Here is a 14,201-nt window from a genome sequence, read left to right as displayed (position 1 = left end):
AACAATATTTCTCTTAAATTTGCCTAACTTATGGAAACCCATTTTTGCCATTATGATGAAAAATAGATCCTGTAAGTTAGTAAAATGGAAACGTTGTTGAGATAATGACTGTCATTTAAAAATAACATATAAATGAATTACATAGTTCCTCAAAATAATGATTTGACATCTTAAAACAATAAAGGACTTTCTCAAAGTACTGCTAACAATCTTAATCTGGAATACAAAGTCGTTATTTTGAGACAGTTTCTCATTATAATCACTTACAGAATCTTTTTTTAAAACATCTCATTGGTGGATAATTATAATTTCCACAAGAGTAAAAAAGGAATGGTTGAAAAGAGGATTATTAGTTGCTCTCCAATAATCATAAATAACCTTTTCAGTTTCACTCTTTTTTAAATTATTTAAACTTACACACAGACTGTGTTAACTTTTTATTTTTTTATTTTATGGTAATTTCACATTGCTGAACCCAAACAGTGGCCAAAAGCATGAATGTCAACATCCTTTTTAAAATCATAATGTTAGATTTTCTTCAGTGATAGACAAAACTTTGAATTTGACAAAGTCCACTCGTTTGTCAAAAAATGTTCTACACCATCTTCTCCGAACATAATTGTGTGTTTCATATGAAGTGCTTCACTACACCCATTACATCAAATCATATACTGCAGACCCTTTACTTTGTGAGAGTTTCAAAGACACATATGTGCCAGTTACTGTATTACTTTCTATAATCCTCTATGCATCAGTGACACATATGAAATGACAAACATTTTGCAGAAAACCATGAAAATTTAATAAATATATCCCATATGATGTAAGAGATGAATACAAATACAAAGAGGAGAAAGACTCTTTCTAGGGCAGACTTTGAACACTACCTTGTTATGATGAGGGCATTATTTCTCAGGATTATTTCTAAAGTATATAGTGGATTGAGTTTTTCAGGGAGACATTTGAATCTAACACAGACCAAATTATGAATTAAACTAAGCTTTGGGAAACCTTCCACCACTCTGAGGCATCCAGCCAGACATCACATGAATCACTGGTCCCACTGAAGCTGAAGACAGTTGAAGGATTGTCACTGATCTATGTAAACAAGGCAAATCAAAGCAGATGGCTCACCTGAGCTGACTGTGATTACCACTTTAATAGTAATGTACCCACAGAACTTGAAAACAGTTATTTTGGATGAGCCTGGAAAACAGGTTTGAAAAAGGAGAAAACAAACACAATCTTATGTTTCACGTACTACGTTCAAGTAGAGCGGTCAAATTCAAAACATCCAATTCTATATGGGTTTAAGCAATAATATGTGCCTCAACAGATCTGACGCACTCAAGAATTTGCTAACAAATAATGAATAAAATGATGCTAATAAATCACATACTGCACAACAACCAGGGCTTATTTCTGCATCTACTGGTCACAGTGGCTAATAATCCCCAAAACCTGCCATCAATGTCTCCATTTTGTCAGACTGCCAAAGACACTGGTAAGAGGATGTTTGGCTGAAGGCTGGTGTTAATTTCCCAAACTGACAATAACACATAAACAGCAGTCAGTGGAGATTGAAAATCCTCTCACAAAAGTTGTGATTTTCTGAGGGCTCCAAGGCATCAACATCACATCCCAGAGTTGCAGAACAAAGCTCCCAGAGTTCTGCCAGTACAAGATGTGTGAACTCTGATCACACCGAGGTGCCTTGGAGCCTTGATAACTGAAACATAAATTGCTGCTTCCGTCTCAATTTTTTTTTATTAGGAGTTCATTCACCGAGTCCTCTGCTATTGAGACTGAGACTCAGACTCGTTCACAAGCTCTTCTCGCTTCTCCTCCACCACTTCTGGAGCTGCTTTTGGGCTCGTCTTTGCCAAAGTGTTGTAAATGGTCATAGCCTGAGTGCAGGAAAACAGGACGGGGAGACGTTAGAGTCGTTACTGAAGACAGAATTTATATTCCATTTAGAATTCTTATATAAATCAAGAAAGAAATACCTGTGTGACCATTCCGCTGATGTCACCAGTGTTAGTGGGCAGAAGGATGGTGTTGGACTCTTTAGCAAGGTTGGAGAATGCAGACACGTAATGCTCAGCCACGGTTAGCGAGGCTGCTGCGTTGCCATTCTGTATGTAACGAAAAATAATAAAAATGAACTGAAAAATCTCTAATAAAATTGCATGAATAAGACTGTGATCACGGTTATGTCATTGAAAGACAAAAAACCCGTCTTCACCTGCTGAGCCAGAGCGTCTGCTAGAACGCGGATAGCCTTGGATTTTGCCTCTGCCTTGGCCAACACTGCTTGGGCCTCACCTGTAGAGAACACAGTAATCAAATGGTGACATTAATCTTGTATAATCATCTGAAACTTATCAGTAATTTAATTATTTTTTTTACCTCAACCCAAAATATAACTAGAAATGGGTGAAAACAACAACTGTTCCTCTGAGCACAGATTTGGCATAAAAACAACAGGATTGGCACAGCTGAACCGGCTGTCTGTGTGCACCCACCAGCTGCTTTATTGATCTGCTCTGCTTTTTCACCCTCCGAGGCCAGAATCTGAGCTTGTTTACGACCCTCAGCGACGTTAATGGCGGCCTCCCTCGCCCCTTCAGACTCCAGCACTGTGGCCCTCTTCCTGCGTTCAGCCTCCACCTGCACAGAGTGGATAAACACGTGAAAAAAATAAAATAAATAAATCACCTCTCTGATTCATTAGTCTCTCCAGCTTGCTCAGAGCCTCATCAGTAAAGTTCTGCATTTCATAGTATCTTTAGTGACGTTAGAACACATAAAACAACAAGATCTCTTGTGCTATCTGTCCCCACCCCCCATTAGCTGGCTGGTGTGCCCTTGAGCAAGGCACTTAACCCCCAATATATATGCTCCCCGGGCACTTGATGCAGCCCACTGCTCCTGTGTGTTTCACTGCATGTGTGTGTGTGTTTCAATCAGTGATGGGTTAAATGCAGTAATGCAGAAATTGCACTTGTTGATGAAGGCAACTTTAAAACCCTCAATTATACTTTCTCACATAAAACTCTTTCAGTTTCTTTCTTCAGACTCTACAGTTCAAATCAAACCAGCACTACATGCATTGTGTTCGCCCCACCTGCATCTGCATGGATTCTTTGACACGAGGTGGAACATGTATATCTTTGATTTCATAACGGAGGCAACGGATTCCCCACTCGTCTGAAGCTTGGTTGATGGAGTGCACAATGTTGGAATTGAGGGACTCCCTTTCCTTCAAATTAAAAAAAAAAGAAAGGAAAAGGAAACAAACATCAGAAGTCATTACAACTCTTTTAAATACAAGCCTAGAGAACAATGTGAGACATCGCAGTAGTTACCCTGAACACTTTGTCCAGCGTGAGTTTTCCCAATTCTGAGCGCATGGTGGTCTGCGCCAACTGTGTGACGGCATATTCTGGATCCTCGACACCATAACTGGCCTGGGAGGGAACATAATCCGTTAATCGTTAAAAAAAAAAAAAAAAGACATCGCTCTGCCTTTGATCAGAGTTCAAACACCATACCTTAAAAGGGTCAAGGATCCTTAAATAAAGCACTCCATCAATCTGTAGTGTTACATTATCTGTAAAAATAAGGCACACATTTAAAATATGCTGTATGTCTATTATTATATCATAAAGTTTAGCTGTATATTATTCATCAGAAACACTTTACTGTCAGCTCACCTAAAGATACTGCAGACTGCTCTGGGACATCAATGACAATCTCTTTGAGACTTTGCACATAGCGAATTCGGTCAAGTATGGGTATGAGGAAGTTTAAACCCTAAAAGAGACAAAGGGGTTATTGGCTTTTTCATATTTAACCTTGTAATAAGTGGCTCTAGTGCTCTTTGATAGGGAATCCTCTGAAATACCGGCTCTAAGATCCGGTGGAAACGACCCATCCTCTCCACCACCCAGGCTTCCTGCTGGGGCACGAAAAGGATCAGGGTGTTCATGGGCAGGCTGGACGCCCATCGCTGCTGGGCTGGTGTGACCCACAACCTCGGCACAGTCCGCTGGCTTTGCTACAGAGATACACAGTTACTGCATCTGCATGCATGAGTGTGGCGCTTCATTCATAATTTAAAATCTATCTTTAAACCATGCTTCACAAAACCATGTTTAGCAAATTTTATCCGTAATACTTTACATTACTTTTACAGTTTTAATATAATGATTTGATTAATCATTCAGTTTATATAAAGTTACAAACCAATGCAAAATTCCCCTAACAGTTTCCAAGCACCAGAGATAACATCTCCAATCAACAACTCACTGATTGTATTCTACTGCTTATTATTTTTCTTTTCACCGACTTGCTTAATGTATTTGCTCGTTTAAAAATACATTTTGCATCCAGGCATCTGTATGTATAAGATAAACAGCAAAATGATTACATCGTCTAATAGTACATTTTCTCCCTAAAATGAATATCAGCGGTCAGCTACAATAAAGCTGTTAACTTAGTATGGACTCAGAGATACTTCTGTTGAGATGAAGTGTGACATTTCCTCAATTATTAACACACGAATGCACGCTGAATGACACCGCTGGAAACTAACTGTGAGCAGGTTGGAACGAGCTAACAAGCGAGATATTTTTTTAACGTTTTTATTTACCTGCAGGAGGAGCCCGCCGGTCCGGCACAGCGTCCGTAACATCATTTAATTAAAGCAAAGTGACTGTATTCACAAGATTCAGGTTCGTAAGGTGGACATTAACTAAACTCCACACTCATGTGTATGACCCTTTCCGATCAGGAAATGAAAGTTACATCAGTGGTGCAACGCTGAAAAAAATTCGGGGGATACAAGGACGGACGGGTATGGTTCCGCTAGCACAAAAATTATATCTCTAACAACAACTGCTGTTCTTAATTTTAAATATATTTCTTTTATCAGTAGACGTTTGCATTGACAGCATGATTAATCCAAAACACTAAATGCACACATCTTAGTTAGGTCAAACAAAATTTCTAGTATTTGATGGGAAGGATCAAGAAAAAGAAAATGATGCTTTGCCCAGAAGTGGCATAGTATTAGGAGAAAGAGCCTAGCTGCAGACTTCACAATCACAAAATCAGACGTAAACAAAGACAACAAAGAGCATATGCTAATTGTGTGAACAATTTGTGGAAATATCCACTATTACAATAAAATATCTCTCATCTATGCAATCCATTAAACTGTTGAACAAATGCCCAATGTAATGACTCACTACTTACACAGGGTGGTGCTGTGGGTGTTGTTTCAGCCCTGCGGCAGCTGCATATTTTATCCCCCCCGAGGAAAATAAAAATAATAATAAAGATGATAATTCAACATCGTGTTCTTTGGGGAAGGGGTGTATGTTGTGGCTGTTCAATGGACATATTTGAATTAGGCACAGGGAGTGGCAGCCTTGTTTTGTTCAATAGCTACACAGAAACACCAACTGGGACAAACCTCGGGGGTTCTGGTGAGGACCAAATAGATAGTGGAAAGCAGAGGATTAGGCTGTATACAAACATAGTGTGCATTTTGTTTAATTTATTTTTGATAGTTGTTTATTGATTATTGGGTGAGCTGCTTTTCTGTAAATCCCTCTGTGATGAAAGAGTTAATAAACTCTACTTAACTGTTCATGCAACAACATCCAAACAAAAATAACAAAAATAGTATGAAGTAACTGTAGATTCAAAGAATCAAACTGCAAAAAGTGGTAGATGAATAAATGAATGCTAGAATAAAGAATAAATGTTGGAATAAAACAATGTGTTGAAATAATGCATTTATTTCACTGTTATAAACTGATAAATAAAAGAGAACTGAGAAGTTGGGAAATCAGCCATCAGGTGTTGCTCATACAGTGGAAGTCATTCACTCTAACAACAAAAGCTAAAACAAAATAAACATATAGCCACAAGTAAGTAACAACACAAATAACAGATATCTTCAAAACTTTAACAGCTTGAGTTTTCTCTGTCAGAGAAAGTGACAGGTGTTTGTCTGCCCAGAATCTGTGTGGGTCACCTGTTCCTTCCTACAACCTGTCCCTCTCAGCGATTGGTGGGATGTACTTTAAGCTGCCCCGCCCTACAGCAACTGTACCGCGGTGTCATTGGCCACGTCAGACGTCAGTAACAGGTGCATCGACCCCGCCTTCTCCTCTCGCTCGGTGCCCTCAGGTTGCTCGTCGGACTGAAAAGCTGTGATGAGAGTTTTAATAATGGCGTGGCTGTGGCGGAGGGCTGTTGCGCTCTGGCCGAATCCGGCTTTAGAAAACCACCTTTACTAAACGTCGTGTTGGAGCTTATCAGCGGTTTGAAAGTAATTTAAAGGATGTTACAATGACACCGGACAGAACAAATCTCCGCTGACAGCCCGCTCCACAAACTGTGTAAAACTACTGGATTGACGCTGGAAGCGCTTTGCCATGTCGTTACTGTGCGTCAGAGGTAAGTTTTAGTTTTCTTTTCTCGTTATGCTGGTATACACTGCATATAGTAGTAGTTCTACACTTTAAACCAGAGTTTTGTCGAAATCCATCTGATAATGATGACTGAATAAAATGTCACAGAACAGGTTCATTAACAGGAGGCATCTCCCCTGAACATTTTTATTTTATGTTTTGTTCTTGTTTTTTTTCTCTCTCTCTTAATTCAAATTCTTCATGAGGATAATGACAAATACTAATATTATTTAAGCTTAAAAAGAAGTCTTAACTGTCATGTTGGAGCCTTTCGTAGCTCACCATACCAGCTGTTTTCGCCAAACAGAACCATCACTGATCTGTATATTGACTCTCAGATATCATAAATAAACAAAACAAATGAGCAAGTAAGTAACCATGAGTACAATAGTGTAGTTCAGTCAATACATGCTGATCCCAAGGTTTATACCTTTGGAGACAAGTAAACAAATTTATAGATTCTGAAAATTAAGGGCTATTTAAGTTGGATTTTGGACTAAATCACATGTACTGCAATGTTGATATGTAATGTGATGGGTGTTTCAATTTTACTGACTGGTATGATAATGATAACAGTGATACCAGTGCCTTTGTGCTGTTGCATACAGCGGACGCCTAAATGGCTAAGCTTTAACTATTCCCTGAATGTTCTACAGCATTAGAAGATGGACAGATTATTATTTTTTTTTTTTTATCATTTATATCCAAAATATAAACATATAAAAAAGACATGTTGTTTATTGTAAGGGTAACTGTGATCTGTTCCTGTGCAAACGCAAACCAAACAAATAAATGATACAAAACTGCTAATGATATAATAACTGACTTTATGTGAACAGCATTTACTTTCAAAACAAGTCTTATTTTCATGATATATTTCTCAGCCAAAACTGAACCGAAGCAAATCAGGCTGGGGCACGTTAACACGAAAAAGAAGTTGGAGGACAGTCCTCCCCTGCTCAAGCATCCTTTCCGGCAGCAAAGCACATTATGCAATACTGACGCCCAGCAATTTGGTCCAGTGCTGCCAAGAGGGAGGAAAAAAAAGCTAAATTCATGCCATAAGCTCAAAACCGAGCTGCAGGCTTCTTTGCTGTTAACCACACATGTATACATGTCTATAATAACAAAGCCTACCCTGCTGAACTTATTGTATTTTTTTTTTTCAAACAGTGTTTCCTACAAAGATTGTATAGTTTTATATTCATCATTTCAAAAGATGAATTTAATCATGGGGGGGGGGGGAACATTTTTGCCAACTTTTCCTCTTTTTAGAAATTAGACTCAGCCATTTTTTTGGTATGTGAAATTGAAAATAGGAGAACAAGTGGAAAGTGTGTATCACAGGATGATTTCTTTGTGTAGTTACCTCAAATATTGACAACAAATGTCCATCCAGTCGGGTTCTTTGTGATAAATGGAGACAGGAAGTGTCTCAAAACACTGACAAAATCATTTTCAGGCATCAAACAAGAAAGAGTGGAATTATAAATTACACTGTACACTCTTATTTATTTGTAAACGACAGGGTATATGCTATATGTTATAGTACTTTTCTGTGGTAGTTTGCCAATCATCTAATCAGAGTGGACTTCTGCTACACATTTTGTCTCAAAGCAGTGAACATATTATTCAGTCTAGATATTTATGTTTATATTTTATTATTATTATATTGTGGCCATAAGTAGTTGCTGACAGCATCTTCCCCCCCCAAGACAGGACTTCAGGCCTCCTGTCTCACAACAGACACAGCTAATTCTGTTCAAATATCCTCATCCACTTATGCCTGTTTACACAATCAAGCAAACACCGTCTGTCGTGATCGTGAAGTTTCTATTTTACGCCTTTGTAAATGTTACGCACATCCTCGTTGAGTAATGGCTGTCCCACCCTCATTTAAACATATATGGATATGCAGCAGTGGTAGAAACCCAACCTAGTATCATCTTTCTCACATGTCTGTGTAGACCTGCACATGCATTCTGCTGGTATTTTGTTAGATTAAATTGCTTAGCTTGCTGGTTAATTTAGAAGGCCTAGTTAGCTGGAAGCTAAGTGGCTAATAGGTATGAAATTTGCAAGCTGTGTTCAAGTGGTAAGCTGCTACTCAGGACACATTCAAGTTCAGGAAAAGGTTATTGAGGATAGTAAGCATTGTGGTCTGACCTGTAGTGCACTGGTGGCATTCTGTTTCACAGCAGGAGCTTTTTGATTCTTCTGGTCAGTTTTTATTGTCTTTTTCAAACTTAAACTCAGTCTGTCTTTTGCCTCCAACATTACAACCTGCCGCTCTGGTTAATTACTGTGAAATGAATGTAAAATGTGATCCATCAGTCAGTCACCTGCTGAGCTGAGTCAGACAGATGCTGAGGCTAGGTACCAGATGGCTGTTTAAAACGTTTACTTTGCATGTATACTCGTCATTCCTTGTCACCTGTTGCTGTTCAGGCTAGCTGTGATGCCTCTATTTTAAAAACCTTGGTACTTATATTAAACATTTTAAATTTAAATGAATAAATCAGTGATCTATGACCACTATTGATATGCCATCAAGGATGAGAGAATTTTTGATCTTCCCATCAGTATCTCACAAAAAGAAACTGATCCTACACAAAGCTGTAAAAGTTAATGGCTCCAAGCAGAGAAAAGGTCACAAAGAGGCAAATCAGTTTGGTCCCATTACTGAAGGAAGTTGAGCCCAGTGTGCTCTGGCAATCAAGAATTATTATATTGAATGAGTCATTTTCCTTTGCACACTGTGCATTTATTGATTACTGTTTTGGCAAAAGTAAATGGATGGATAAGGCAGCCCATAGATAACAGAAAAAGGGGCAGGGGGCAGTGTGATTAGCTGATGTTGTGACTCAGACTCAGCTCGACAGTGTTGCTTGTTTATTGCTAGTTGAGATGCTTCATCACCATGGCGATGTCTTTACACAACAAATGAGAGGTTGCCCTAACAAGTGGACATGTGGGGGAGACTCTTCATGTGGATCAGGGCAGGGTTGAGTGGGCACATGACTCACATGGACCCCATGATGCTGCAGTACTGGAGGTGTACTGATGCTGTTTCAGACACGTGGTCATTTCAGTGACAGATTAGCAGGTATTTTCTAAGACAAGAGAGTGGCATTTGAAACAGGTTATAAACAAATTTGTCTTTGTTTGAAGGGGGAGGAGTCAGCTTCCGTCCGACAGATGCAGGCGTTCTACATCTTTTTTGAAAAGGTCTTTGCCCTAAAAGAATTGAATGGTGTCCCAAGAGATTCTGAAGGAAGTGGTTGTGGAGAGAGTTTATGGAGATATTTTCTCCTTGTCCATCACTCAGTGGGGCATGCAGTGTTTTGCTGGAGGGCAGCTAAAGATAATGATCTGCGCAGTCTGGGCGACATCCTGGAGGTTGTTGTTGTAGGAATTTGAGCAGGTAGCTCTTGATCAAACTGTGCTGGGAGGCTTAAGGATGCGTTTAGGCATTTAGTCTGTAGGTAAATGTGAGTCTGAGTGATGCTTGATGTTAGATGATGTGTGGACAAAAGTGGTCAGTCCAAATATTTGAGAAGCGGGGCTAACTACTTTTCATCGTGGCTCAACTTCCTGTTGATCGACCATTTAATCAGCTAATCATCGTAGGACTAATTATTAGTGAAAAGCTACTTGGATGCATCACATTGCAAGTGTTGTATGCTGGTGAATTGGCTCTGTGTTTCCTATGTTAGTGTCTGGGTTTTATTGCCAACTGAACACACAGGATGTTGAGCTTGTTTCATGCATCATTGCGCCTTTTGTCCGCTGAGTCTTTTGTTGACACGTGGTCAAATTTGTTTTACTCCTCCACTGGATACAGTGATGTAGCAGTTCTTTGTCATGACTCTGGTTTTTCGAATATTCAAGCCACGAATTAAGAACACAGTTGGAAAAACTGCATCACACTCAATAGCACAACTGCCTGAAGCCAGCTTACTTGACTTTGCAGCAGACAGAGTAGGTAAGGAGAGAGTACAAGGACATAATTTAATAAAGGATGAGAAATGGTGGCCTGGCAGGACTAAAACCAGCCAAGCTGCAAGCAGAGTGGCTGAGTATAGCGAGCAGCAAAGTAGTGGAATTATGAGGGAAAGAGGGAGAGAGAAACAGAGAGAGAGCGCTTAGAGATTGAGGGAGTAATCCCCTGACCATCTGTTGCTCTCTCTCTCTCTCTCTCTCTCTCTCTCTCTCTCTCTCTCTCTCTCTCTCTCTCTCTCTCCCCACACACACACACTCCCTCTCCCTCTTACACTAACTGATCAGGTCCAACAGCCAGCACAAAGCAGAAGTACACCACTGCCTGCAGCAGCAGTGGATACTGGTTGTCACTTCCTGTTCCTTTCCTGCTTTCTGCCTGACCTTTCACTGATGATTTTTTTTATTATTTTGGAACATTCCTAATATGAATGAGTCTAACATGAACAGCTGTTTTTCTGCCATAGTCAGAATACAGGTGAAAATGGCAAAATCCTTTTTTTTTTCCTTTTCTTTTCTGTTCTGTCCATAATTTTCCAAGGTTTAATTCTTTCCCTTTGGACTGTGTGGACTAATGTTACTTACTTGTAAGACTTCACAGTGTGTTTGATCCAGTGGCCTCTTTCACAGCATGAAAAGTACAAGTGTTGCTAACGTTAATGATGACTCCATTCTGTTTAAGTGTCTCAGTAAATCATGACACTGAGCCAGCATGCACAGCATGCACATGTCAAAATTATTTCTTTCTGCTTCTATTCCAATAAACAGTTTTGATATGTGATGGTAAAATTACTTTTTCTAAGATCTTCCTAAGAAGCAAGGAAAGAAAGAAGGAAGAAGGGAAGGAAGAAGTAGGCTGATTGGGTAATCATGCAACTAGTCCTTCCAAATAGTAAACTAAATGGCCTTTAAAGCCATGGAGTGCCCAGGAAAGAAAATGATAAGCATCAGTTTCCACATAATGGCTCCCTGTTTTATTGCCCTCAGCTCAGTGTACCACAGCCCTAAATAACATCATGCAAATTAGTACATAAGGCCACTGTGCCAGCTCATTTGCCCCAATGACGGGGCCTTAGTAGAAAGCCAAAAAAAAATAAATAAAAATAAAAATCACACTGCAGGTTTCTCTCCACATTTCCGCTGCTCCTTTTCCGCTTCACAGTGAGATACGTACAAAACAGGAAACACTTAGGAAGTAGTGACTAGTTTTGTTTTTTTTTCCCTCCTTTGTCATAACACGGTGTTATCCTGAAGGACAGAACTGGGGTGGGGGGAGGGGGACTCTCTTTAGGTTTTCTGAGTTGTACTCATGAATTTTTTGTGGCTAAAATTGTAACATGGGGGAATCACTGTTGTGGTTTAATTCATATAATCAAGAGTGATGTTTCAGACAGAATGGGAATCAAATGAATACATCTGTCTCCCACATAATGGTTCTAATGTGCACAGAGAGACAGGACGGGGGATGTCACATGAAAATATGAAAACGTCATGTGTGCCTCCATCATCCTGTCATGCCCATCTGCCATCTCAGGCTCCAGAGGTTTAGTAGGTTACATGTCTGAACACATAACCCTGCCACAGCAATCACAATTAATCCCCTCCAAAGCGCTTCACAATCCCATAAACGTTATTGTATAGATGCATCCAAGGGCTAAAAAGGGTAGGGCTAAAAATAAACCAAAATACACCAACAAGCATTTTTCCCCCTTAAATAATTTTTATTGAAGTTTCTGGCTAGAGCCAGAACATTTTTTTTTCTTTTTTACATCTTAATACCCTTCTGCTCAAGTCCACTTTTGCTATTGTTTTTTGTGTGTTTACCAGCTGTTGTGTTTTGAGATACATCTGTCCAGGCTTATGCTTTTTGATCATATTAAAGTTGATATTCTGCAACCAAAGTATTTGTCTGCTCTCACAAAACGTCTATATTTTGTCTTAGGTTTACCTTGGGTTATAATTTTAATTATTTCTTATACCTGAGTATGAACTTCCAAAGCCATTTTGAGTCAGATAGATGTGAGAACAAATGAAAAAAACTTGGTGGAAGAGTCATGGAAATCTTATTATTTTACTCCTAAGCTGGAACAGAGGTAAGGATTATTATTCCATAGGGTTTTCTTGATGCATTACGCTTGTCTAAGAATAGATTGTGTACCAGGAGATTAAATAAAGATTAGTTCAATGGCAGTTAATATGGAAGAGTAGAGGTAAAAGAAAGTAATGGGCAAATGGAACCAAGGCACTTAGCACAAAAATATCCTGAGTGACGATGTTTGTGCTTTGTTTCATTGTAAAACATCACAGTCTGGGAAGGTGATACTTGAAAGTTTGTGGTTTTTAATAACATGTTCACCCACCAAAACAAAGAGCTCATGTGTTTTAATCGAGGTGAACTGTTGTTGCTCTTGCAGATGACGACAACGTGAAGTCCTCGATGTGTTTGTGTGATTCAGCTTTCACGTGTCATCAGCTCATGGCTCCCTCTTGTCTGCATATAAATGAATTTTTCTGAATTCAATAACACGAGATCCTGTCCATTTTAATTTTTTTTTTTTTTACATTTTAATTTAAGTTACTTTATTAATCCCAAGCTGGGAAATTACTTCTCTGCATTTAACCCATCACTGATTGAAACACACACGCAACATGTAACATGCAGTGAAACACACAGGAGCAGTGGGCTGCATCAAGCGCCCAGGGAGCATGTATTAGGGGTTAAGTGCCTTGCTCAAGGGCACATCAGCTGGCTAATGGGGGGTGGGGACATTATCACTCCACCACACCCAACTTTTTGGGGGAATCGAACCAGCGACCTTCCAATTACAAGCCGCTTCTCCAACCTCTAGGCCACGGCTGTCCATCGCTCATTGCTTATGCCTACACATACCCCTACTGGTAAAAAAAAATGTACACAAACTCATTTTTTTTCATCGCCTTAAAAAGTCCAGCAGGAGATTTGGATCATGTTTCAGTAGGTCCCAAATAAGCTAACTGAAACCTGATCATTGTTTTTCTTTTGTGTTACAGTAAAAAAAGCCAAGCTTCAAGGACCTCCAGGTGAGTACTTGTGTATTTGTTCAATCTGATCACGCACTCTAACACACTCATCCGAACACTTCATTGTGTTAACACAATCACTTTGTCAGTCCTCCTTGAATTTGGAGAACAGGAAGCTGTACAGCTGCAGATCATGTTATCAGTTTCATAGGACTTAAGAACCATATACTGTGGGTTTATTTTATTATTTTTTTTTTTTAAGTTGTTTTAAGAAAAATGTTCATTGCCATAATCTACAACTCTGAAAGAGTTTTTTGGATATGCGCCACATTCACTTGGACTCTTATCTAGGTTAATCAGCCAAATTCTGGCAAGTCATTGAAAGCTAGGTGTGATTTTACATTATGTAATCCTATGTCCTTCGACGCCAGGCCATGCACAGGTGAGCTTAGATCAGTAGCTGCTAAGTCCAAATCCCCACGTCCTCCACCTAAACAAATCCCTCTAGTGTTCAGCCTCACGCCTTCCTTTAAGCCCTGTGACGTTTCCCGCAAGAGCAGGCGGCAGCATGAGCAGAAAGTCACCACGGCTTTGGATCTGACGGTGACATTTTACTTTCATTCTTAGTCTCAGTATTTTTGTTTATTTATTTATTTCTTTTTTTTGGTGTCTGCATGGTGTCACAAGCAGCTCTGTTGACTTATTGGTTTCAGATTG

General features: G+C 39.4%; 2 protein-coding genes across 4 annotated transcripts in view; one reads left to right on the top strand and one right to left on the bottom strand.

Moving 5' to 3' along the window:
• Nucleotides 1–424: 424 nt before the first annotated feature.
• stoml2 (stomatin (EPB72)-like 2) lies at nucleotides 425–4,833 on the bottom strand. The gene is made up of 10 exons (XM_046374304.1): nucleotides 4,655–4,833; nucleotides 3,908–4,060; nucleotides 3,717–3,816; nucleotides 3,555–3,613; nucleotides 3,369–3,470; nucleotides 3,128–3,262; nucleotides 2,526–2,670; nucleotides 2,246–2,325; nucleotides 2,007–2,135; nucleotides 425–1,907 (listed from the first exon to the last, which is right to left on the bottom strand). Exons 1-10 carry the CDS (start codon nucleotides 4,697–4,699, stop codon nucleotides 1,797–1,799), a joined length of 1,059 nt encoding a protein of 352 aa, XP_046230260.1. The 5' UTR covers nucleotides 4,700–4,833; the 3' UTR covers nucleotides 425–1,796.
• Nucleotides 4,834–6,143: 1,310 nt separating this feature from the next.
• LOC124051212 (protein unc-13 homolog B-like) overlaps nucleotides 6,144–14,201 on the top strand; it is a 58,499-nt gene continuing 50,441 nt past the window's right edge. For 2 of the 3 annotated variants that reach the window (XM_046374300.1, XM_046374298.1), the window contains exons 1-2: nucleotides 6,144–6,471; nucleotides 13,515–13,544. In XM_046374300.1, the coding sequence (XP_046230256.1) occupies nucleotides 6,450–6,471; nucleotides 13,515–13,544 (52 nt within the window). In that variant the 5' untranslated portion in view covers nucleotides 6,144–6,449. The remainder of the gene's footprint in view (nucleotides 6,472–13,514; nucleotides 13,545–14,201) is intronic. The other variant, XM_046374302.1, reaches the window with a different exon arrangement.

This window comes from Scatophagus argus, chromosome 20 (assembly GCF_020382885.2).
Source record: "Scatophagus argus isolate fScaArg1 chromosome 20, fScaArg1.pri, whole genome shotgun sequence".
In the NCBI taxonomy this organism is placed as follows: domain Eukaryota; kingdom Metazoa; phylum Chordata; class Actinopteri; family Scatophagidae; genus Scatophagus; species Scatophagus argus.
Note: the sequence above shows the minus strand (reverse complement) of the source record. Positions and strands in the feature narration are given on the sequence as shown.